Genomic DNA, 23,034 nt, shown 5'->3' with positions numbered 1-23,034 from the left:
TTATATCTTACAACTCATACAGTATGTGGTAATCTTGGAGTAACGAGAAATCTTCTGCAGTACTAGTCGTGTATAAAATATACCACTAGGGGGCAAATTATCTCTATTTTTAAAACGACAATGGACTCGATTTTCCTGTAATTTATGGCCCTACAAATTTTGAGTCACCACAAAATCTTTATAACCTGCTATTTTCTTCGCTTTAAGTTTTTTTTCTCCTTGTCCATACTTGTTTCACTTATTCTATTCAGTGGCTTAGCTTTACAGAACTTCTCATGTTTTATCCTTGTATGAGTCACAGCTGCTACCTTGTGAAATTAAAATACGGTTGGAACCACAACTATTGGCATAAAGTCTTTATACTAAATATTTTGTATAATAGACGTTTTAAATAGAAGAGGTTCTTTACTGACGTTTGGCGGGGATAATGGCAAACAAGCCAATTTCACCCAGTTGTTCTAAATCATAATCATGAATAATCTGTATCACAAGTAAACACCTCTTTTTCGCATTTTGTCTCAGGCCTCCTCTATCCATTTTTACAACCTACCCCTTGGTGAACTCCAATCCTCATCCTATGGGCAGGGGGCTATCTCAAAACCGAGCAGTTTAATGCCGAAACGTATTATACTACAAAATACTTAATATTCACAAATGAAATCATTATTGGATGTCGTTATTCCTCGTGAATTCTTACCACTTCAACGTTTATTCAAACCCTACATTTTTCAGTGCTAGTTGACACATGTAGGCACATTATTGTAAGATACATGTTGACAATAGTTAAGCCGGCCACTGCTCGGTGAAGCCGCATACATAACTTTTTACATACCTGTGAGATGAGCTCATTTACTATAAATTATAACTATTCCACCACTATTGTTTTTCCAAGATGCCTACCTTTAAAAGAATCCTTCACAATACAATTGAGAGTTTAAATCTGTAGAAAAAAAAGAATGTTGGACACAGTAAGAGCTTGGCACGCTATATCCCAACTGCGTTGTCTGTTAACCAATTGACTTATTTGTTACTACAGTATACAGTATGTGTAACAGTTTAAGGCCTCCACGATTTAAAAAAATATTTTTAGATTGCAAGTACGTTACTGAAACAAAATTAAAGAATTGTGCATCCGTTAAGGTCAGCGATGCTTAGTAATGTTAGCTTATTCTATGACATTACATTCTTTCAACGAAGAATGGAGTAAGAAACGGGTCTATGGACATGTTGTAGGTCTTTTTCCCCCCAAATTTACAATGTTCTTGACAATTTGTTGTCGCTTGGAGGCGGTAGATGACCAGAACTCTGGTTGAAGATAGCAAAATTGCCTTCGTTTCTGATAAAAAAGGAGCTTCGATTTTCAGATACAGCGTGCCTTTCCCATGACAGATGGTTAGGGCTGTAACTAGTATAACGTCGCTATATCTGGATTCCGGGAATATACAGAATTGCACAGCCTGTAATCATTTTTACCACCCAAGTCGGTTGTGTGTAAACACCCAGACATTTAATGACATTTGGGGGATATGAACTGGCCGCTCATTGATGAATGAATCGGGTGACTCACCCTGCACACACAAAATGAAAAAAATATGTGTGCCAAACATGGTATCTTCTATGACTCATCTGCATGGCTATTAAAATAACTGTACACATACCGTGCATTCCTGAGGGCATGATGAGGTCAAAACAGGAGTGCAACACAAAGAGCCCCGAACCGAAGCTGGCAGGAGCAAGTTCTTTAGGCAAAAATATCGCGTGAAATTCAGGTACTGCAACTCTGGTTGTCGAAGTAATTGGACTTTCTGTGACTATACACTAGATGGTCAAATATTTCTAGTTGCATAAACTGGGAGCTGTATGCTGCTAGACCTGCCTACGAATATATTGGTTATTAATACGGGAAAAAGGAGGAGACGGGGTAGTGAGAAGGAGGGGTGAAAAAGGGTGCGGAAAGTCACTCATTGTCAGAAACGTACACTTATTTTAGTCGCTTTCTCCACACACGAACAGACGTACTGCCTTTGAGAACAAATGAGGTTTGTTTAGATAAGGTTGCTTTCGGAATTAGCAAAATGTAGGTACATGTTTATTTACATATATTTGGACACAGGGTGATATGTTATCTCTACCTACTCAGGCTGTGTCTCGGCACCAGAAACAGCATATTGAAAAACAGAAATCCGACGTTGTAACTACTGTATTTCAAGATCAAAACCCCTTGCTCTGCACCAGTCACTTACATTATGCAGATTTGTATGACATCACTACAATATACTGCCAAGGTACAGTTCTAAAGCAACCATACGCTGATTCCTTACTCTGTGCAGCTAATTGTAAGGATATATACAAAATAATCTCGAAAATGTGCAAACGCATAAACTAAACACTGCACATAGCTGCAACATAATTTGCAGAACAATTTATTGCATCCTCGTTATGTGTCACATGTGCAGTGGATTGCTTTTGTGGCGCCGGAGCTGCTAGAAAGAGGAGGGTGAATTCTGAACAATAGAGAGAAATGCAGCGCTGTTCTTTGTAATAACACGGACGGAAACCCACGATTGGAAAGCGAACAGCTGCGACCAGGAACACAAGAATATGGAGGGGATCGTGCACTGATTCTGTGAGACACATCACTGGATATACTTCGAGTTACATTTTCCTTTCTGAAATCCACGGGAGAAAGAAGAAGATGAATTCAGCCGAAGCACCCGATGAAGGACTGAATGATTCGGATGCAGACGCGTTTTTCAAAATAGGTAATGGGTTATTTTTTTTCTGTTATCACACATAACTGAAAGGAAATGATTCTGCAGCATCCTGTGAAGGCGAAATGTTAATTATACATTGTGTACGCCTGAGCATGTATTGACCCCTGTATTGACACTGAGTAAAGGAAATCAGAAAACACACGAACGATCATCACTTCGGCCTCAATAGCTCACGTTATGTATTGTACCGGGTTGAAGGAACTGGGTTCCCAACACTCCTGGGAGAGAAAGATTATTTCGTTTTGTGAGAGAGGTGGATTAAACAGGAATAGGATCTCGGAATGTATAGTTATATTAGCTGGTATAGGTGCGTTTTAACGTATGTTTTCTTTCGTGTCGGTGTGCACAATCTTGGCTGATCTTAGATTTTTATAGCCTATAAACAGGGAGTGACTGAATGAGAAAAACATGCCACATACACGCAAACAAGCATGTTGCTGCCGAATACTTACATGTAGTCTATCCCCGTTCATTCTGTATATTGTGCATGTACGTATGTATGCAGCCATTTCTGTCTTTATTTGCCTTTCTGTACACACGTACACATTGGATCAGTGTACACATACATAAGCAAGTGATGTGTAGGTATAAGTATGGTAATTTAAAAGTTAAACTGTTAAACGGTTCATTCAGGGAGTGATACATTTAAATATAGAGGATTAGTATCAACCCATGCTTTTGCACATTGTAAAACCGTAACGAAACTGTCACCTTAAAATTTATAATCGTGTAGCAGTCCAGTTCTTTATACTTATTAAATATATTATTTAAGTTTATCCATCCTGTTGCGTTTTATTAGTATAATTCAATATGATACAAATATGGAATACATCGATAATTTATTATTGAGAGTGAGCACATGAATGTAACCATATACAGTATCTGTATTTTCCACCCTAATCTTCTCTTGTCTCTTGTTATTGTAGTTCCTAAAATGTTTTGGTAGATATAGTTAAATAATTTAGATTTCCTGTTGACAAAGTGATTGTAGGTCCTGGAGAGGATTAAACAGAAAAAGGGAGTGTCTTCAAATTACCCATCACCCTCATCAAATATGTTTGTATCCTTTCCTAGCATAAACCTTCCTTTTGAGGGTGTTTTTTTATTCTGCACATGCAATGGAGATGTTAAAACATTAAAATCTGGATTAATCATTAAATCCATTAGACATCTGCTCTTTGGAGTGACATCTAAACCATGAAGTCAAATAATCTGTCTGAAACCACCAGACAATTGAACACCATTTGCACTTTGGGCTGTTCCTTGACTGAGAGATTCTGGTTTCACTATGGTGACTGTATACCCTCTAACCCCCCAAGCTGAAACTTAGACACAAGCCACAGGATAGCCTTTATAAACCTTAGCTAACCCTATTCGTATTATGCAGGTAAAAATGGCACTTTTTTAAAACTAAATTCGTACTGTAGCATTTGTGTGCTGTTGTTTTTAATTCAGTTTGGATACATGGTGCTGATGTTGTCAGTCTCTCTGATAGCTAGTGATGTAATACTGGCCAAGTCAGGGTTTTTCAATAAAGAGCTTACGTTTTGCTGTACCATAGAACCTGTTGTATACCCGTTTAAGTTCAAAGGTGTGTTTTCATTCTCGTGGCAATTTCTTACAGAGTAACTAAGAACAGAAAAGTAGAGCCAGCTGGAAAAACAAACAAACAAACAAACAAATTATTTATATGAGAAAACGCCAAACTGAGTTTAATCAAATAAATCCTATAATAACGCTGTTTTTGCAGAAAATGAGGGCAGTGTTATATCAGTGTGTTACAGCTTTGTCAAAGTAGGCCAAAGTTGGCGCAAAGGTGTGGTTTTCCAACATATAAAAGTTTCAGACCAAGTAAGAAGAAGGTTTCTTTTATTCTTTATTTGGTCCACTTATATGAAACCTACCAATTTCTGTTTAACATGCTCTATCAATGGGAGTATTGTGTTGCTTTTAATTTTAGTTTGAATTCTACTTACATGACATGACAGAGTGAAGAATTCAGACAGGTTAATCAAGTTATTGATTCATGACAGCTTTTACACACCAACATATTTTAGTTATGTAGTAAGTAGTTTTATTTTTTTTATGGGTGCAATAGAATTAATACAACTGTGTATGAATATGGTAGCATGGTAGCATGTCTTGAAAAGTATTGTAATATTTGCTACAATAATCTCTAGTATGATCAGTTGCTTACATTTGTGTAGTGCTTTTTATTCCAGAGAATCCCATAGTGCTTCATGTATAGGATGACGCCCACTTAAAGTGAAGTATCCAAACATATTTTGCACAAGAGGGTTGCTGGCACACAATGGCTCTTGTGCAAAATAAATTTGGTTCATGGGGAAGGAGTGAGACATTGGTTTACCAATTGAATTTAGGAGAAAATTACAGAGTCCAGATTACGGAATCCTGAAATTTAGCTGGGCCTTTGGAGTCAATATGCCTGCTCTTTCAAACAATGTCAGGGATCTTTATGACCAAGTACACAGAACCTCAGTTTAATATTTTATCTTAAAGATGGCATGTCCACAGAATTGTCTCTTCTCAACATACTGGTGCATTGGTTTAGGAAATTCTGTTTCAGAAATAGAGAGGAGTGCCACCTACTGATCTGCCAACATCTCACACAGCAGCAGTCTGATGTTTCTTAGGTTTCTCCCATTCTAGTACTGACCACACTCAACCTTGATCACCTTCTGAGCTGTGACGAGATCAGGCTGCAAGGTGATAATGCACAAATACCATTCTTATGAAGTATGTACAGTACAGTACCACGTGAAGGTTTAATCCATCTTTAGCTATGCAGGATAAGGGGTGGGTTGTTGAGCAGGTTGAGACATCTGCTATTAAAATGTCTCTCTGAACACGTATGATTTTATTGTAGGATCAGTTTGTTGGGGAATTACGGTACTTGTACAAATTAATCTCCGTTTTAAGTGGGGCATATGTCTGTGTCCCAAAAAAGCTTACTCAGTGCTTTCAGAACAGATGTATACCAGAAAGTAAGATCTAAACTAAAAAAATGTGCAGAGAAGAAACATTTTCTTAAGTGTCAAGATATAAAGAAGTACAGGGCTGTGTTCGTTCAGAGACTTTTGAGTTCAGATGAACATGAAATGACTCACAGATGGTGAAGGCTATAAATGCTGCTTGTGAGAATTTGATTCGGTTATTGCTTTATAGACATAGCATGGACATCTGGTCTCCTTTCAAAGAGAAGCATCATCAATACTTAATATTGATACATTATGACATTCTATGTCCTGGAGCTACAGGGATAACAAGAAGGCATGTTGTCGGCTCTACACTGAACTCAATGTTTGCATTGTAAACAAAGATATTATAGAGCTGAAAAGACCAGTAAAGTAGATTTATGTTTTGTGTTTAGAGTATTTTTTACTTGGGGTCCTAGAGGTGACAGGATATGAGGATATGATTTTAATATACCTGTAAAATGTGCTTTTAATTGTGTCATGTAAGAAATATACAGTGAAGAATTTCAAATGTTTGTTAGTTTTATTAACTGATAATTAAGTTGATAGTTTGTTGGAAGACACATCAGCTTGTTGCTTTGAATTCCTTTTCTGAATTGTATGCCTCAGCAATCTATTGACTTTCATTAATCGAGCTAATAAGTGCAAAAGATTGGCAGCAGCAAGTTTTGCAGATCAATATTTGGATTACTTGAGTCTAGCTGTCTGCTAGAAATAGTTTATATTAAGTGCAATACAGTGGAGTACAGAAGCTGGCAATACAACTACTTCATTCCGTTGAGTCTGTCAAACAGAGTCTGTAGTAGACTTTTTAGCTTAATTAGTTAATTATATCATTAGGCTCTAGGCTACAAACACAATGGGAAACTGGAGTAAAGTTTATTTTTGAAGCCCGAGTTTAGGTATTGGTTTGTCAGAATGTGTTAGGCAGACATATTTTAATGGTGGCCTCATTCAGAATTTAGGAAGGGGTCCTATCATACAATCACTGCCGTGGGTGGTGTCTATCTTAATATCACAGATGTGGGTAGTGTCAATGTGAGACGCACAAGCTACACACATTTATTTGCTCAGCTGTTTTGACCCCGGTGCCCTGAGGAGCTATAATATTTGAGGGTGGTCCTGGTATTCTGTCCAAGTATTGTACTGTACATGATCCAGAGTGCTGACTTCATGTGTCAACCAAGTTAACGTCTGCTGTGAGAATACATTTGTTTTATACTAGATTTCTTGGTAACTGGTAGCAGAATCTAGGTGTTAAGAATATTCTAGTTCGTGGCGCCTTTTTAAATTTCAAACCACTTTAGTTTACAATCGTTTATTCTGGCAAAACATCAGGATTTTTCAGCTTTTGCTGCCTCTGTGGCCACATGACCAGTCTCAGCACACAAGGAGACACTTAAAACACTGAGGGAACACTGAGTGGTTCACTGATGTGTAGAGTATTTTTTAAAAAATGCTGGTGCTAAATTCAGCAGAACGAGGGGTTAGGATAAACTCAGACGTGCCATTTCATGGTTTTCTATGCTTATTTGGTATGATAGCATAATAGGAGTTGCATTGTTCTTGCAGAAAATGAATCCAGAGTTTTATTTGGGATGCTGATGTAAATATTGTTTAATTCATTCATTTTCATTCAGCCTGAGAAGCCTCCTCTAAAATGTGTCTTGGCTTCCTTCCCATCTCATAAGGGACCCCTGATACCCTGCTGGCTAATCACAAATGGTGGCTCTACTCTGTGTATTTTCATGACTCGTGAACAATGAGGTTTGATTCTTGACTGTCAGATGGAACAATAGTCCTGCTGATGGGATGTCTCGGTCTCCACTGATGGGAGTGCGCTCCATTTATAGAGCAATAAAAGCATGGCAGATGGCTAATTGGACAAGATAAACCACTAGGGTAATAGGGAGAGTAAAAGACGATTTGCAGGGATTATTGAGTCATGATCTGACGTGGAAATTGGAGGAAGCTCCCCCAAAGGCTGCAGGTTCTAACTTTTTTTTTTCTGTCTCTGACCATATGCCACTTCCAGTGGAAAAGTGAGCCTGGGCAGATAATGTAGATTGGATCTCATTAGTGAAACAGCTCTTCCATCGCTAACCAAAAAATGTTATTTAGATAATTAATTAGGTCTGCTCCCCCAGGACATGTTCAGGGTTTGAGGGCATCATTCTTGAATAGAACAATTGCTTATTTTGAAAATGGTTTAAGCTCACATTTGAATTTTCCATTTATCAAATGTGAGCATTTGTTCAGAGAACACATTTTACATACAGTTGTTTCTTTTAGTGTAATATTTTAACTTGTGAGCTAGGGTTACCCAATGGACTTAAAAAAACATGACCAGCACTTTGTTTTTGTATGCTTTATTTCCTTGTCTGACAACCAGGTTGAAGAAAAAGTCTTGTAAAGGCTGAAATGGGCTCAGTCAAATGGTTTTAAACATAAGATTACTAATGTGTAGTACAGTACATCATGGCACTACACTTTGCTGATCTTGCTAAACAACATTTTACATTTTCATCAACATTTATGATTTAATTAATATTAGTTCACATACATTATCTGCTGTTACATTTTCCACAAAGTTAATCTTTTATTTGGTCATTAGAAGCATTCAACTGAAACTGAGTAACTGAAAAATATATTTTAAATGCAAAAAACAACCAGAATACCAGAATGACACGGTCATCTGGCAAATTAGACTTTAAAGTCAGTAAATCAAAGCATGCCTGGTGGCGATGTTGGATTTAACTTTCTGTCTTGTTTTTTAATCTCTAAATACAGTTAAAATCAACCAGATTAGCCTGTGTGCTTAGCCTTTTGTATTCCTTGAGTGTTTTAAGTGGATATTAGTCTGCTCCTTAAGGAAATAAATAGGAGCACATCGGTCAGCTTGAACACTGTGGTACAGAAATGTTAAACCCACCAGCTCATACAGGTGGAGAGAGATGAAGTATACACAGAGCTCAAGTACAGAGGTAAACAAGGCTATTGAAGTACAAGAAGTCTTAAAAAGGAGTTACGTTCTTTTGTAAATCTGGTGCTGCTGCTTTACACTTGTAAAAGCAGACTTTGGAGTATTAGCATTTGCTAATCATTAGCCTCTTGGCAGAGCTGTCCTTGATAACAGGAATGTGCTGTGAAGTAGGCCAATTTTTGCAATAAATAGAGAATTGAAATCAATTGTGGCTATAGTGTCTTTATGTGCACAGTAGGTATGTACTGTATACATGTACAAAGAGAACATTTTCATTCCTGCTCTAACACAAAACTGGTTGAATTAAGGAAAGCTGTTGATACTGTGGGCCATATGAATGGATATTGTTGGGCTTTATGTGTCTGCCTTTTCATGACATTCTTCGGCCTTACCATATTTTCTATATGAAAATAGGTCATGGGCTACAGTCCCCTTTTAAAACTCCGATTACCCTATCTGTGCTTATATGATTACAGGAACATTTAAGCCTTTTTTTGGCTAAAGCCTCTGTTCAGAGTGCAGAATGTGTAGCCTTCTGGGTTTGATATTGTCAGTCTGACTCTGGAACACTACTCCACATTGATCACATTGAGCTAGACTTCTAACATCTAACCAGCATCTGGCAGTATATCACTCCTACACTTACATCTCTACGTTGGTTGCCACGTATTCAATATAAGATCTTGTTATTGACTTTAAAGTCTTTAAATAATCTCATTCCATCATACAGCTCCGAACTCCTCCATATTTACACTCTCTCCTGTAGGCTCCGTTCAGTTTGAGGCTAGTCTATTGCTCTCCATATCTAGGACTAAATCTTGGACTACTGGTAATTGTGCTTTTTCTTTTGCCGCTCCATTATTACGGAATGCCCTTCCTCTGACTGACTCTTTGAGATACAAATTCCTGAACTCTCTTCAGATCTAAACTTAAAACTCACCTTTTTACTAAGAACGATGTCTGAGTACCCTACAGTTTATCCTGTATGTTCTTGTTTAATATTTTTTTCTTTTACTTTTCATTGTATTTCTTGTCCTTCACTTTCTTTATGACTATGTAGAGCATCCTTGGGTTTACAAAGTCACTTTAAAAGTAAAAGGTGTTATTATTATTGTTGTTATTATTATTATTATTATTATTATTATTATTATTATTATTATTATAGGCTCTCTGATTCCAGCACTCAGCTAGTCAGTTACCACTAGGGTTGGGTAGGGTTAACCATGTACCAGAAACTGGTTTGGAATTTGCAAGCTTGTGACGTTATCATTCTGAAATGTGGCAGTCTCCTGCTCTGCTGCTCTGCCTTTGGGAATCAAATGGTATGACAGTGTGTCTGTATTGTTCTGTTCTCTATTCTTTTCTTGGCTGTGCAGTACGGGAGAGCCCGAGTTAATGAGCACTGGCTTTCGAAAATTTGTTGAGCATAACAGTTAGAAGATGATGGATGATTCCATATTCACCACAAATGGTGACACAAATTATTTACGGAAAGACACAAAATGAGAAATTTAAGATGTTGTAGGTTAATAAAAACAACCAGAAAAAATGAAGGAAAGACAACTCCTCCATTGCTTTAGATATTGTGGCTCTGGATGTCTGTTAGTTGACTTGCTTGCTAAAAAAAACATACCGCCTCTGGGCCAGAATTCTGTGGTTATTCATGATGGAGTGACAGCCACAAGATCACTCAGGATAGGACGTCTAGGAATTTTTCATTTCTTTTTCAATGAATGTTTGTTAGTAAGTTCCTACTGTCAAAAGTTTTACACTTTGTTTTGGTCCATTTGAAACCAATTAGCACTGTATTGCGTCAGATGTCAGGTGGTTTTGTTGTGCTGATTTGAATTTGCATGCACTAAAAGGAATTTTTACAGAGAGTTCTGTACTAGAATGGCCAGGAACAGTCATTATTATAGTGTTTGTTCATTTATTTTATGTGTTACCACTTCCTTTCCTGGATAAATTCCTTTTGCTTTGCAAGGTTTTAAAGACTTATAAATACTATTCTTTTGGAATGTGCATAACTTTCCTTATTTAACTAATTTGGTTGATATTTTAGTCTCATGAGAGTCAACATACTTAAATGTGTTGCTGTGTATTTTGGCTTGACTAGAGAATGTTTTAGTGATTCAAAAAATGCAGTCTAAAACATTATTAGGATTAAAGCTTAACTGACGTCAGACATTACTAATAGCTTAACTTTAACCAATGAAGCCAGCATTTTATTTAATATAAAATACTATAAAAATACATGTCTGCTGAGGTGTATAATACACGTTTTCCACATTTCACCTGCTATACTGGTTCGTGGGTGATAAAAAGTATCAGAAAGGTGATCTACCTCATCAATTTAAATGGTTAATATAATATTTATTGGGGAGTCAGTAGTAAATTTGTTTTGCCAGATGAGTATAACTGTTAAATTTAATTTGTGTAACTAGATTCAAGTGATGTGAAGAAGGTTTATACAAATAAATTGCAGTTCTCCAGTAGTTATCTGGTTTCCAGTTATCTGGCTATGCCTAAATAAGCAACTGTAATGAAGCAACTGTAAATGATGATGACCTGTCTTAAAGTGTATTGTAAATTAGATGCAAAAACTACTCTAAAATAAAAAATAATCCATCCATTTTCCAACTGCTTTATCTGATAGAGGATTCAGAGGGAGCTGGGCCTATCCCAGCAAACAATGGTTACATAGCGGGATACACTCTGTATGGGATGCCACTCTATTGCAAAGCATGTGCAGACACGCATGCACTCACACCAGGGCCAGTTTTCACAGACGCTAAAAAATCTACCAGTATGTCTTTGCACTGTGGAAGGAAACTGGAGTACCCTGTGAAAACAGGCAATCACAGGGAGAATTTATAGAAAACAATTGAACCCAGGGCTCCATCCTTGTGAGGCAGCAGGGCTAACCGGATGCTAACCAGATACAGTGCATATTTTGGTGTAATGTGACTTGTAACTGGATAAGCAATTCCTTAAATAGTGAAGTTAAAAAAAATGGTTAATACCACAATGATAGTAGACAGAAGAGATACCTTGTGGCTGTAGTACTAAATTACCAGCAAACTGAAAGCGAATGAAACTCTGTGACCCTTTTCATAACACATCATAATATATACAGTGACTAAAGAAGTAAACAAGCAGAAAAAGCAGTTGGTTTGTCTTCCTTAAATAGGGTTGTTATACCCGATTATTGATATATAACAATAAAACCAATAATAAATAGCATACCATAAATGGAGGTCAAATTATTGTAGATACTGCAAGTGTTTGTTTTCCAGCAACTCACCTTGTAATCTTTTCCTCAAAATCCATTCCTTTTTGATAGAAAATCAGACATGGGAAAAATGAGTCCAGTGTTCAAAACCATACAGGAATCAGGATAAGCATTTAGAGCAGTGGTCAAGCTTTCCTGCTGGATTTTCCGAGCACACGTATCTGTAATATGCAGCCAGAGTAGCTCAGCAGGCACAGAACCCAGGATATAATGATCACATTTTTAAAAAATGTGAAATGTGTGCATTTTATTTACTAGTGGTGGTTTCTCAGCTGTGCTGGTGTAATTCAGAAAAGACGTGTTTAGACTTTTAATCTCTCTGGGTATTGCATGCAGTGGTTAGGCAGCTCCACCGAGCTGGCGTGTATAGCTCAAATGGTTGGAAAACACTACGTTGCCACTATATAGCTTTGCATTTTTTCTTTGCCTCTTCATGGATATGTGATGCAAAGAGATACAATTTACTGTACCACAAGATATGCATGCCAACATAGTGATGCCTTAGTGGTATTAGTTTCCCAGTGCTGATTAATTGTTAGAAACCTCATGTGGCCAGTAAGATTCATGAGAATTTCGCCATGAATACTTCTCTTTTACAAAAAAGGACAAGTTGTTAAAGACAGTTACTGTACACCTAAATCTTGCATTTCTTACAGAGCTGCTGGCACTATTGGTGCTTATGAATCCTTTTGAAGCATGCTTTGCTTAAAAGATTCCTTCTTTAAAAAATTAGAATCTAAATAAAATAAATGTATTTAAAAACAAATGCCAGTTGCAGTTACACTAGTTCTTCTCATTTGGTGGATTTTTAATTTAGCCTTCTTGCGTTGTCACTACAGATGCCGGCATGCTTTATGAGAGGAAATGGCTTGAAGCCTGTAACCACGACTGACTAAACAGATTTAGAAAATCACGTCTTTGCAGTCCTTTTTTCAGTACAGTATGGCAAGCAGTTCTGTGTCTCTTTACAAGTATATGACATTATTGCTTCTCCAGATCAGGTCTTGTTTTCATTTACCTACTGATAGGAAGTGCAATTTGTTTTAAAAAAAAAGCTTGAGTGAAAGGTTGTTCAGGAGCAGCTGGTCAAAGGAGAAGGAGTGAATGTGATTGACAGCATGTTCTGTGACTGGTAAGTCAAGTGCCTTGGCTCAGTAGCAGGGCTCTTCTATTCCAGTTTATTACAGCATGCTTAATTTTAGAGTATTTGTGTTTCCTAATCAGATTAGGGTGATTGGCAAAGACAATACGCATAATTGCTGCAGTCAGAGCCTTCCCATCGTTGATTAACAGTTACTAATTCCAAACCACTATGTGGTGAAAGCTGATAAAAATCCCTAGATACCGTAATTACTTAAATGTATGCATAGCTGAAAGTTAAGACTACATTGAATGTAATTCATTAGAAGAATAAGCTTTTAATGCCCAAAACAAAGAAGAGTGATACGATATTTGAATGGCAAAAATATTTAGGGTATTTCCTGCTTAAGGGCACAAATTAATATATTTTGCATAGGATTGGTTCACGGAAATATGCGCTTCCCTTTGCATGTGGTCTAATTCCCAGTGATGTCTTAATAAAACGGAAAGAGGAAGCCTTTACACAGCGGTAACTTTATTGGGAATGCTTGTGTTATGTTCTTTCCTGCTGGTACATTGGATGGTTGGTATTTCATGTGGCTATTCTCTACTTTTACTGCTCCCTTGTATTATCTCCTTTGGAGCTGAGCATATTAAAATCAAACGACATTTAATACTCAGCTTATACAACGGATTAGTCAGTTCATAGTGGGACTTAACAGTAGTAGCATAAGGGAGCCCTGCTGTGATTGAAAAGGTTCTTGATTCCCCTTCTGTGGCTAATACCAGGTAGGATTTGGCATTGCAAATTAATTTGAAACATTAAAAATGTCAATTATATCCATTAAGTGCTAATTTAAAATGTCCTTATTTAAGTTTACTTTTTATGCTTTTTCACTACTATTTTTGCAGCTTGCTTTGTTTTGGTCCAGCAACAAGATGTTTTCATTCTAGCACCCTAAAAGCAATCATTCTTAATATAATGTGCTGCATACAGTGTAAGCAGTCTATCACATAAGCCAAAACCTCAGTGGCCATAATCTTTTAAGCAACCTGATGTTTTTGCACATTCATGCTTTACCTTTTGAACTATGAATGTATTCAGAATACTAATTTACAATACTGTGTACAATTATGGTCACCACATGCCAAAAATGATATTGCTGCTCTGGAGCCAGTCCAGAGAAGAGCAATCAGATACATTCTGGGGCTGAAAGGAATGTCCTACATTGGTGGACTGAAAGAGCTGTTTTTTGAACAAAGAATACTTCTTGTCTGCAAACTCATCAAAGGTACAGACGAAGTAAACTCAGTGGTCTTCTTCAGGATCAGCAGTGAAACACAAAAAAAAGAACTCAAGTGAAAACAACAGGGAAGTCCCTTTAAAACCGCGTACAGGAGCCACTTCTTGACTCAAAAAGCATTGTGGGAGTGTGGGACAAGCTAGCCAGCCATGTTGCTGAAGCGGATACCCTGGTTTTCAAATGTGATGGAAGGACCAAATGGCCTCCTCTGGTTTGTAACCTTACTTATTTACTCAACAGGATATCGCATTTTCAGTAGGCTTTCGGTTGCCTGTCACCGTTATTTGAGAAACTGCTGCATGGGTGCAGCGTTCAGAATTAAACATGACAACACGAGGCTCTTGCTCATTAAGCAGAAACCAATGTCTAGCCTACTATTTTACCTCAGCCTAATGGTTTTTCCTTTAAGCCTTTAGTGGGTTTGCTCAGTGTAACCACAACTTTGCCAAAAGAAGCTAAAAGCTTCTTATTTTGTGAAAAGAAGAAAGTCAAGACGTCTCTAAATAATAGGGCAACATCTGTGCCAGATGTTTTGGGGTATATTTAGCATGCAGATTTGTTTTAAATTGAATTGTTGTGAGTAAACAATGATGTGGAGTTCTTTCTGCTTTGGTCCTTCTGGTCTTAGGATAATCAGAATGAGAGCAATTTTAAAACAAAACATGTGCTGTTCATCTTCTTATGATACTGCAATCGGATTTCACCAAACATTTTTATAGCTGGTAATATTTTGGGCTTTGACTCTTAGTACCTTCCGCAATTAGGAGAGCAAATGCAGTGTTCACTGTCAAATAAGTACAGTAACCAAACAGATTTTTTTGTATTTACTGAAGAAACATAAAACAACATTACTCATCTTCACCCTCTTGCTTTTGTGCTTAGTTCTTAAGTACCAGCAGTCATTTTTTGCATAACTGGTCTGGTGCAGTATGTACAGCATTAGGTACTGTGCAAGCTGTGTGTCTGAGACCAGAGCTAAACATTAATATATCTTCTGCTGCCTTCTGCCTCACTTTTCTGTAATTTATCTAATTCAACATTAGTCTTATTCTTCAAACTCAACTTCTTCTTCATCAGTGTGCTCGGCTTTTGACTCTTTGTCTCTCTACCAGACGTTGCGTAAGTGGATGAGTGAGTCAGCTCTGAGGAAGCCAAGGTAAAGAAAGCTCTTATACAGTACCTCTGAAGTTAAGTGGTGGGAATGTGGGAGAGATTTAATATCTGTGAATTTAGCTTGGATGTAAACTGTAAAAACAAATTGATAGGTTTTGACCTAGTACTCATCCATTTCTAAGAGCCTAAGAATGTTTTCAAGGCATTTCAGCTCTTCTTGCTTGTTTGATAGCTGGTAACTCTTCAGGTCTTGAAAGATGCAACTGAATGAGCAAAAATGGCCATCTCTCATGTTTAAGTTTTCTTGTGTTATCAACTTGGCCGGACATTTTTTTTAGGAACCCCGTAACTCTTAATGTAAAGAAGTACCTTCAGTCCTCATGGAGCTAATATAATCTAAAAGTTAATAAGTAAAACAGTTAAAATTGTGTTGATCTGGGATGGTTACTTACAGTAGCTAATGATGTCCACATGATTTCTGATCATGTTGTGCCCTACTGAACATTTAAGAAACGTAAACAATAATGCACTTATTCTCGTAAGTCCTAGCGTAGGAAGCCAGTTGAATCTAGGATCTCTGGTTTCTTTATAAATGTTTTTGCATCCTTTTAATAAACCTGTGGTCTTTTAGATCTTAAGTTCTTATAGCATATTTTCTTTACAGAGATGAGTTCTTGCTTACAATAAATGCATAAAAGTCAAGGCAGACAGCACATTTCTGTTTTATCTTTACAGAGGATATAAATGGTGTGGAAGTGGAAGACTCCTGAATTGTGGACACATTAAGAATGTAATTCAGCTGTTTTGTGTTATTGCATGAAGCCATAAGTTAAATATAATTGTAAAATGTGTTTTTATTTCAGAAAAGCTTGGATGAAATGGCTGTTTTTAAATCGGTTATCCAAATGTGTTATAAGTGATTCTTCGCCCTGTGAAAAGAAGTAAGCTGACAGTACATTGTTCCTTAACACCGAAACAGGAACATAATGACTAGTGTATAGATAATGAGATGTCTGCTCTTACTTCAGCTGTTTGTTGTTCTTTTTGATGTTCTTGGAAAGTCTAAATATGCACCTAATTACAAAGCAGTTAAAGTATATTTTTGTTTTAATTGCCTTTTGCTTTTTTATTACATGGTCTGCAAGGTGCAAAGTAGCTGGTACATCCACAGACCTTCAATTTATATGTTTTGCTCTGAACTATTTACACTGAGAGAGTCATTTTCACAATGGAGACTGGTAGCATGAAAACACTAGAACATAAACAGTACCAAAGAGTGTTCAAAACTGTAAAATATAAAAATGGGCACCCCTGATGCCCTGTGATGGATTGGCATTCCTCCCAGGGTGTATCCTGCCTTGCGCCCGTTGTTTGCCAGGATAGGCTCCAGGTACCCCACGACCCTGTATTGGATAAAGCTGTTAGAAAATGAATGGCTGGATGGAAAGATAGCTGAAGAAATCTATCTTTCTGAAAGAAAGATAGCTGAAGTTTTTAAATGTCCAGCTTCTTCAGAGAATTATTCTTTCATCTGCAGTCATGCTACAGGAGTGTAATGGGCCCTCTGTCTCAGAGAGTGTATGACTTTTGACCTTGCTGTCATTTTTAGCAGTGGCAATAAAAATGTGATATTAAGATTTTTGCTGTAGTAGTTATTTCCTTGTTTTTGACCATCTCAATTGGACATGTGTAGGCGTGGATCTAAGACAAAAGGAGAAGGTGAAAATGATACAAGGTTTCTAACTGAAAACGCCTGCCCCATTGTGCAGCAGGGTTTGTAGTCTTACATGAAATGACTCTTGACAACAGCTGTGTAATCTCATGGGAGACCTATAATGAAAATTGTTCAGCATCTCAGATTGTGAGTTTGGTGTGGTAGATGGAATTTCCAAACACTCCTTTTGGGAGAGATCTAGCACAGCAGCAGGCTACTGTATAGAAGCAACATGCCAGACCTAACAGAATGTCTGTTTTGTACTCGAGCCTGCAACTGCTTAAGCCGTTTTTAGAAAGAGGACATCTTTTTTAGTAATACTGCAAGAGGAGACTCCCTGGGGTTGTACTGATGTTTGATGTGGTGGATATTTATGCTTGTCTTATAAACTGTTCCCTTTTTTAAGGCTTCATCCAGAGAAAGAGTCTGAAGTGAACCTTGGCTGGGTGATGTACTTTATTGAATATCACAGCTGATATACCCAGTGTCTCTTAATATGAAACTGGATGTTTATATTAGTTTTAAAAGCCATGCTTTTAGCCTTTCTGTTGAACCTGCTTGGTGGAGATCTCAAATCCCCAGTGCTGATAGCAGGAGTTTCTTGAGGTCTGGCAGGAGCAGAATACAGTACATGTATTTTTTGACAGCAGTGCCTCTTGTCTCTTGCCAATACTCCATGTATTTTTATTCTTTTGCCCACTTTTGTGCTTCAACATATGTACAGCCCTGCATCCTTTAGAATTATTTAAAAGCAATGTTAGTTACCATGGCTAAGAAGAAGGCATTGACAGGCATTCACAGTGAGACTTGTTATTAAAATTAGTCTGTGTGGTACAGAAAAGTGCAGTAATTCCTAAGGCCTTACAGCTGGCATTTTATTTTCTCCTTAGAGGCACACTTTGGATTTGCTCTGACTTTGTGAGCCATAATTGCGAATCTGTTCCAGTCTTCACTTCATTTCTGGTAAATTAATATTTGCCAGTTGCAGGAGTAGTGATGTGTGCACGGCATTCTCCACAGAACGTGGGTGCATTATGGATTCCAAACCCACATTAAGGTGGAGGTACGTACATAATGAGGTGTGAAGATTTGATAATTATGTAATCAGTAGGGAGCAAGATCTTATGTGCACACTCTGGCACTGTTAGTCATATAAGCTATCTTTGGTTTGAACATGGCACTTGATGTTTTACTGGGTTGTAAAATTTCTTCCATTCACAGATGTTGATATTGAGTCAAGCATTGCCATTCCATAAGATTTAAATCTGGAATTTTAGGTCTTCTGAGCAAAACCTTCTCAAGTTTTTATTCGATACTACAGCTTGGATAGACACTCATGGACATAAAAAAGTATCAAAATTTGACATATGTGAATACTATGATACAAAAATCGTCTCTCAGTCTGTTTTCATCTCTGGCTTTCCTTCTGATACCCACAATTCCTTATTCGATGGGTTGGCAACTCAAAATCCAATTTACTATTGTCTTGCTAGGGAGCCACAGGCACTGTTGGCACTGTTATGATTGTAACACCTGCACACTGAACAATTTTATCACGGTGGAGTCTCTTGTGGAAACACAGAAGGGACAAAATCTTGTTTCTTTTTGTCAGAACAGCTGTAGACTGTCACCTGCTGATTCAATATCATAATGAAAGTGCAGACCTAGTCTCTTTAGGTAAAAGCCTAAAGAGCACATGTGAGGTTTTCAAAATTGCAATACAGCGCTTTCACTTTTTATCATCGGGAATTGTGGTACTACACGCAGGGGGCGTATTCAGTGTGGAGGCCGAGCCCTGGAGGAAGGGCGACGCCTCACCTTTGGAATCACAGCTGCCGCCCAACTTTGATTAGTGCATATATATGCATATGATAATATTTCTTATTTCTTTTTATTATACAGGTACTGTATTTGCTACAATAATATTGTGTAAATGAGAATTAGTTAATTCTGCAGATAATGTCTGTTTTTATAGAATACATATCCATGTCTTCCAGTACTTGATGCTTACAACATGATGTGATTATTCTGGAGTAGAGGTTGATATCTGTTAAACAAAGGCTTTACAAATTCAGGACTTGGCACGGACTTCAGCAACAGGCCAGTGTTGAAAAACTGCAATACAATGGCTTTGTCCTACACAACAGCTGACAAGTGAGAGAACTGTGACGTCAGACTGTTCTTGGCATTTGTTTAGCAAAATCTTAAACGGATCCTTTACAATTGGATATTGAACCTTAATAAATAAATTTGTGCAGTTTGGTTGCACATGATGGCCCACTTCAGTTTTGTTTTTCTTTGAAATGTAGATGTTTTGCCTTCTGCTTGCTATGGAATTGGAAACAAAGGTCATAGTGATGTCAGGAAAAACAAATTGATGGCTTCATTGATTTACTGTTTGAATAGATGTGATCTTTGGGATTCTTGATGAAAAACAAATGCTGTGCGAAGCCAGCATAATGGCACCAGAGCTGCGTTTATTGTGGCTGATTTACAATTTGAGTATCATACAGTGGCCACCAAAGAGCTGTAAAATCGTTTTTTTTAAATCTTTTGAAGTCTTTTGTATATGCAAAATGATGGCCTTTCATTAACATATAATTTCTGTTGATTACAGGGAAACCAATAGTTTCTTTTGAGTACATTTCCTGGTCTTATGGACCTATTAGGATGTAAAATAGTACTATTGGAGGTAATCACACATTATTCAACTTCAAGGAACTGATCTTTGTCTTGATTTTTGAAAAGATGAATAAAAAAGTTATCAGCATAATCTGCTTAATCCAGGATTTGCTCCAACTGCACTAAACATTTTAGGTTTTCATCAGCTATTGCTCAGCTATTGTTTTAATGCAGGCAAACTACATCGTTAAGTATTACGGTCTGGTACTGTAGTAATGTTTTCTTTAAAAGTGTGCTTTTGATCATGGTAGTTTAAGTACAGCAGGGAATTTGTAGCAGTGGCAATATGCAGATTTGATGCCTTTGAAAACCTGATTAAAAACGAAATCGTTACTTTACCATAGCTACTGTAGAATTTTAGGTGGTTGTTCTATTATGTTAACAAAGCAGTTACATTTCATTCCAGGAGGGGAAGTATAAACTCTGTTTGGCCATAATTCAAACACTTTGTGCATAAAGCATGCATATTAACTTCAGTAATGGAGATATGCATTTCCATATTTACTCCAAAAATTAATCGCAATGGATTTTAGATTACCTTATTAAAGAGCTCTGTTTTCAGGCTTCCCCTCTTATTTATCAGTGTTGTCTGCTGGGATTACTGGCAGGTAGCAGATGTTAGGAATTTTGTGCAGTGGAGCAAATAGAACAGTATTTTGTGACTTTGTTTTAAATCCGCTTATTAATGCGATGTTCACTGGAACATGCTGGGTGCCTGGGTTTTAAATGGGCCCTGTACATCTGAATAAGCACGGGTAAAGTATACAGTTTCACAGGACACATTCAGACAAAAAAATGATGTTGCTGTCTCAATGTACATTTTGAGATATACAATCAGTATTGGTATTCTGGGTTTATAAATACATATTGAACCCATTATATGTTAAATGTTGATTTATTCTGGACAAAGATCCAAGGCTGAACATCTTATCTCAGCTGGTAGAAAAAGGATGAGTTGATATACTGCTAATAAACGTCAGCATTTGAAAAGAGAATAAGACATGAACAGTCTAGGCCGGGCAACAGGGAACTTTTGCCAGCCTGACAGCGTGTATGGTGTTAAATATAACCCGATAGAAAACTAGATAAGTACTTCGAGCAACATGAGTGTGAATAGGCAAAATCACCATTTAAAAAAGAAAATCATAACTCTGTAAATATATTTCTGCACACACCTACAAAACTGACAGGCTATCCCAGAGATAGAATCTTGCTTCATGTGCTGTTGTTAAAATGGTTTTAGTACTTCTGTAATGTCTTGTCAGTGGCTATATACTTGGCTGAAGAACCTGAAGTGGATACTCATCAAGTAGACACAAGTCTTTGTTTTCAAAGATCCACAAAGACTAGAAGAATTAGTGTTGTCATTTTAAACGGAATCTTTACCTATGGTCATTTACAAGAAGAAACATTATCTGCAGGGCTTAATCAGGGTTAAAAGGTTACAGGGGCAGCTGTTGCCAAGAATGTACTTTAGAGACTACTTGTCATACATTGAACACTGAGAATAATGTAATTGCTTTTATCTCTCTTGACACTGTGTAAGAAAGGTGCAGGAATATCCCCTTCGTGATTTTGAAAGAGATCCATGAAGGATTAGTGGGCCAACACAAATACTCAGGGTCTATACTAAGCTGAAGCTTTAGTAATTCACTCATTTATTATTTCAGAGACTGGTGTCGTCTTTCTCTAAATATAATTCTGGCACAGGTGAGACGAAAGATAAAGAAGGAACATCCTCTACTATAATCAAGTTTGTATTGCAGCTTTCCAGACACAGAAGAGCCAAGCACATCCCCATAAATGAGATGCAAATCAGAAACTGCTATGCAAATTGAAATAACAAGGAGCGAGTGAAAGCCATTTTGATTTGGGAATTGCTGAATTGTACCAGGTATTCTTAGCTCCATGGTCATTAAACTGTTCTCATTTACCTTTTAGCAGGGATGATTAAGACATAGCCAATACATCATTTAGATATTACTTGTGTGCTGTATACTCTCAGGAAAGCTCATTGGCTTTCACTTGAGCCATACAGTACCTCTCTTCAGAGATTTTAGAAGATGTGTGTAGATAGCATATTTGATTTTTGTACACCATTTTGTACACCATGTCAAATTTGAGAAAATGTCTGAATTAGCATTTTTCAGTTTGTTTTATATGTGTTACGATAAACATTTCACAGGAGGAAGGAAGCCCTTTTCTTGAGCATTCATGGGTGTTCCAGCCAAATGTGGGTAATAGTGACTGACTCCCAGCATTGGAACAGGTCATAGCTCCCTGATCCAAGTGAACGTTCTAAACATACTGTTGCCATTATTTAGAACCTCAGGAAGAATTCCGTCATAATCCTGGAACGCTCTAGAAGAATGCAAGATATGTGATTTCAGTATTATGGTTGAAAGAACCAGGCTAGATATTTAGACCAAAACTCGGCGTTATATTATTGTGTGTTTCCTATTTCATTGAATAAAAAATAAAGTGTTTTTATAAGACTTTTATTTTATGATGCTACCTGTATTATTGACAGACGGAAAGTATTTAAAATTAAACATTCATTTACTCTGTTAAAAAAGCTCGCATTTACCTTTCAGAAATGTTACTGACGTTGTGAATACATCTGTGGCTAGATACTGTATGTGGGGTGTACAATTCAGTAGAAACATGCAGTGGTTCCATTTCGCTCCATGGTATTGGAGTGACAGCTCAGGAGGCAGACAGCCCTGTGTATTGCTCATGTCAGTTTACCTAAGCTTTGGTATCGCATCTTCCCCAGTGTGCGTGGCTTCACAGTGCTGCTCTCCATCAGTGCCCTTGTTCATCATGATTCCTTGGCTCATTACCACCTCATGTGGGAGTTCCAGGCCCTCCTCCTTACAACTGGGCTGTCGTCCCTGAAAATCTGTTTCATTAAATGGGGTCGTCTAAGGTACTGAACTGATATAGGGGATTGGCAGTCATATATACACAGTATATGTTCTGGACAACAAAAGCTAGAAGGTACCTATTTGAATGTTGTTGGCTTTTCACCTGAGGAGTACCATGTCTTCAGGCCATTGTAGTGTTGTATTGGGTTTTAAATATATTTTTTCTGAA

The 23,034-nt window shown here is 37.4% G+C and overlaps 1 protein-coding gene across 4 annotated transcripts in view; it reads left to right on the top strand.

Annotated features, from left to right (window-relative positions):
• The first annotated feature begins 1,874 nt into the window (after window positions 1-1,874).
• kalrna (kalirin RhoGEF kinase a) overlaps window positions 1,875-23,034 on the top strand; it is a 195,236-nt gene continuing 174,076 nt past the window's right edge. For all 4 annotated transcript variants that reach the window (XM_069196821.1, XM_015358771.2, XM_015358770.2 and 1 more), the window contains exon 1: window positions 1,875-2,762. In XM_069196821.1, the coding sequence (XP_069052922.1) occupies window positions 2,696-2,762 (67 nt within the window). In that variant the 5' untranslated portion in view covers window positions 1,875-2,695. The remainder of the gene's footprint in view (window positions 2,763-23,034) is intronic.

This window comes from Lepisosteus oculatus, chromosome 12 (genome assembly GCF_040954835.1).
Source record: "Lepisosteus oculatus isolate fLepOcu1 chromosome 12, fLepOcu1.hap2, whole genome shotgun sequence".
NCBI classification, from domain to species: domain Eukaryota; kingdom Metazoa; phylum Chordata; class Actinopteri; order Semionotiformes; family Lepisosteidae; genus Lepisosteus; species Lepisosteus oculatus.
This window is presented reverse-complemented; position numbering and strand designations above follow the sequence as displayed.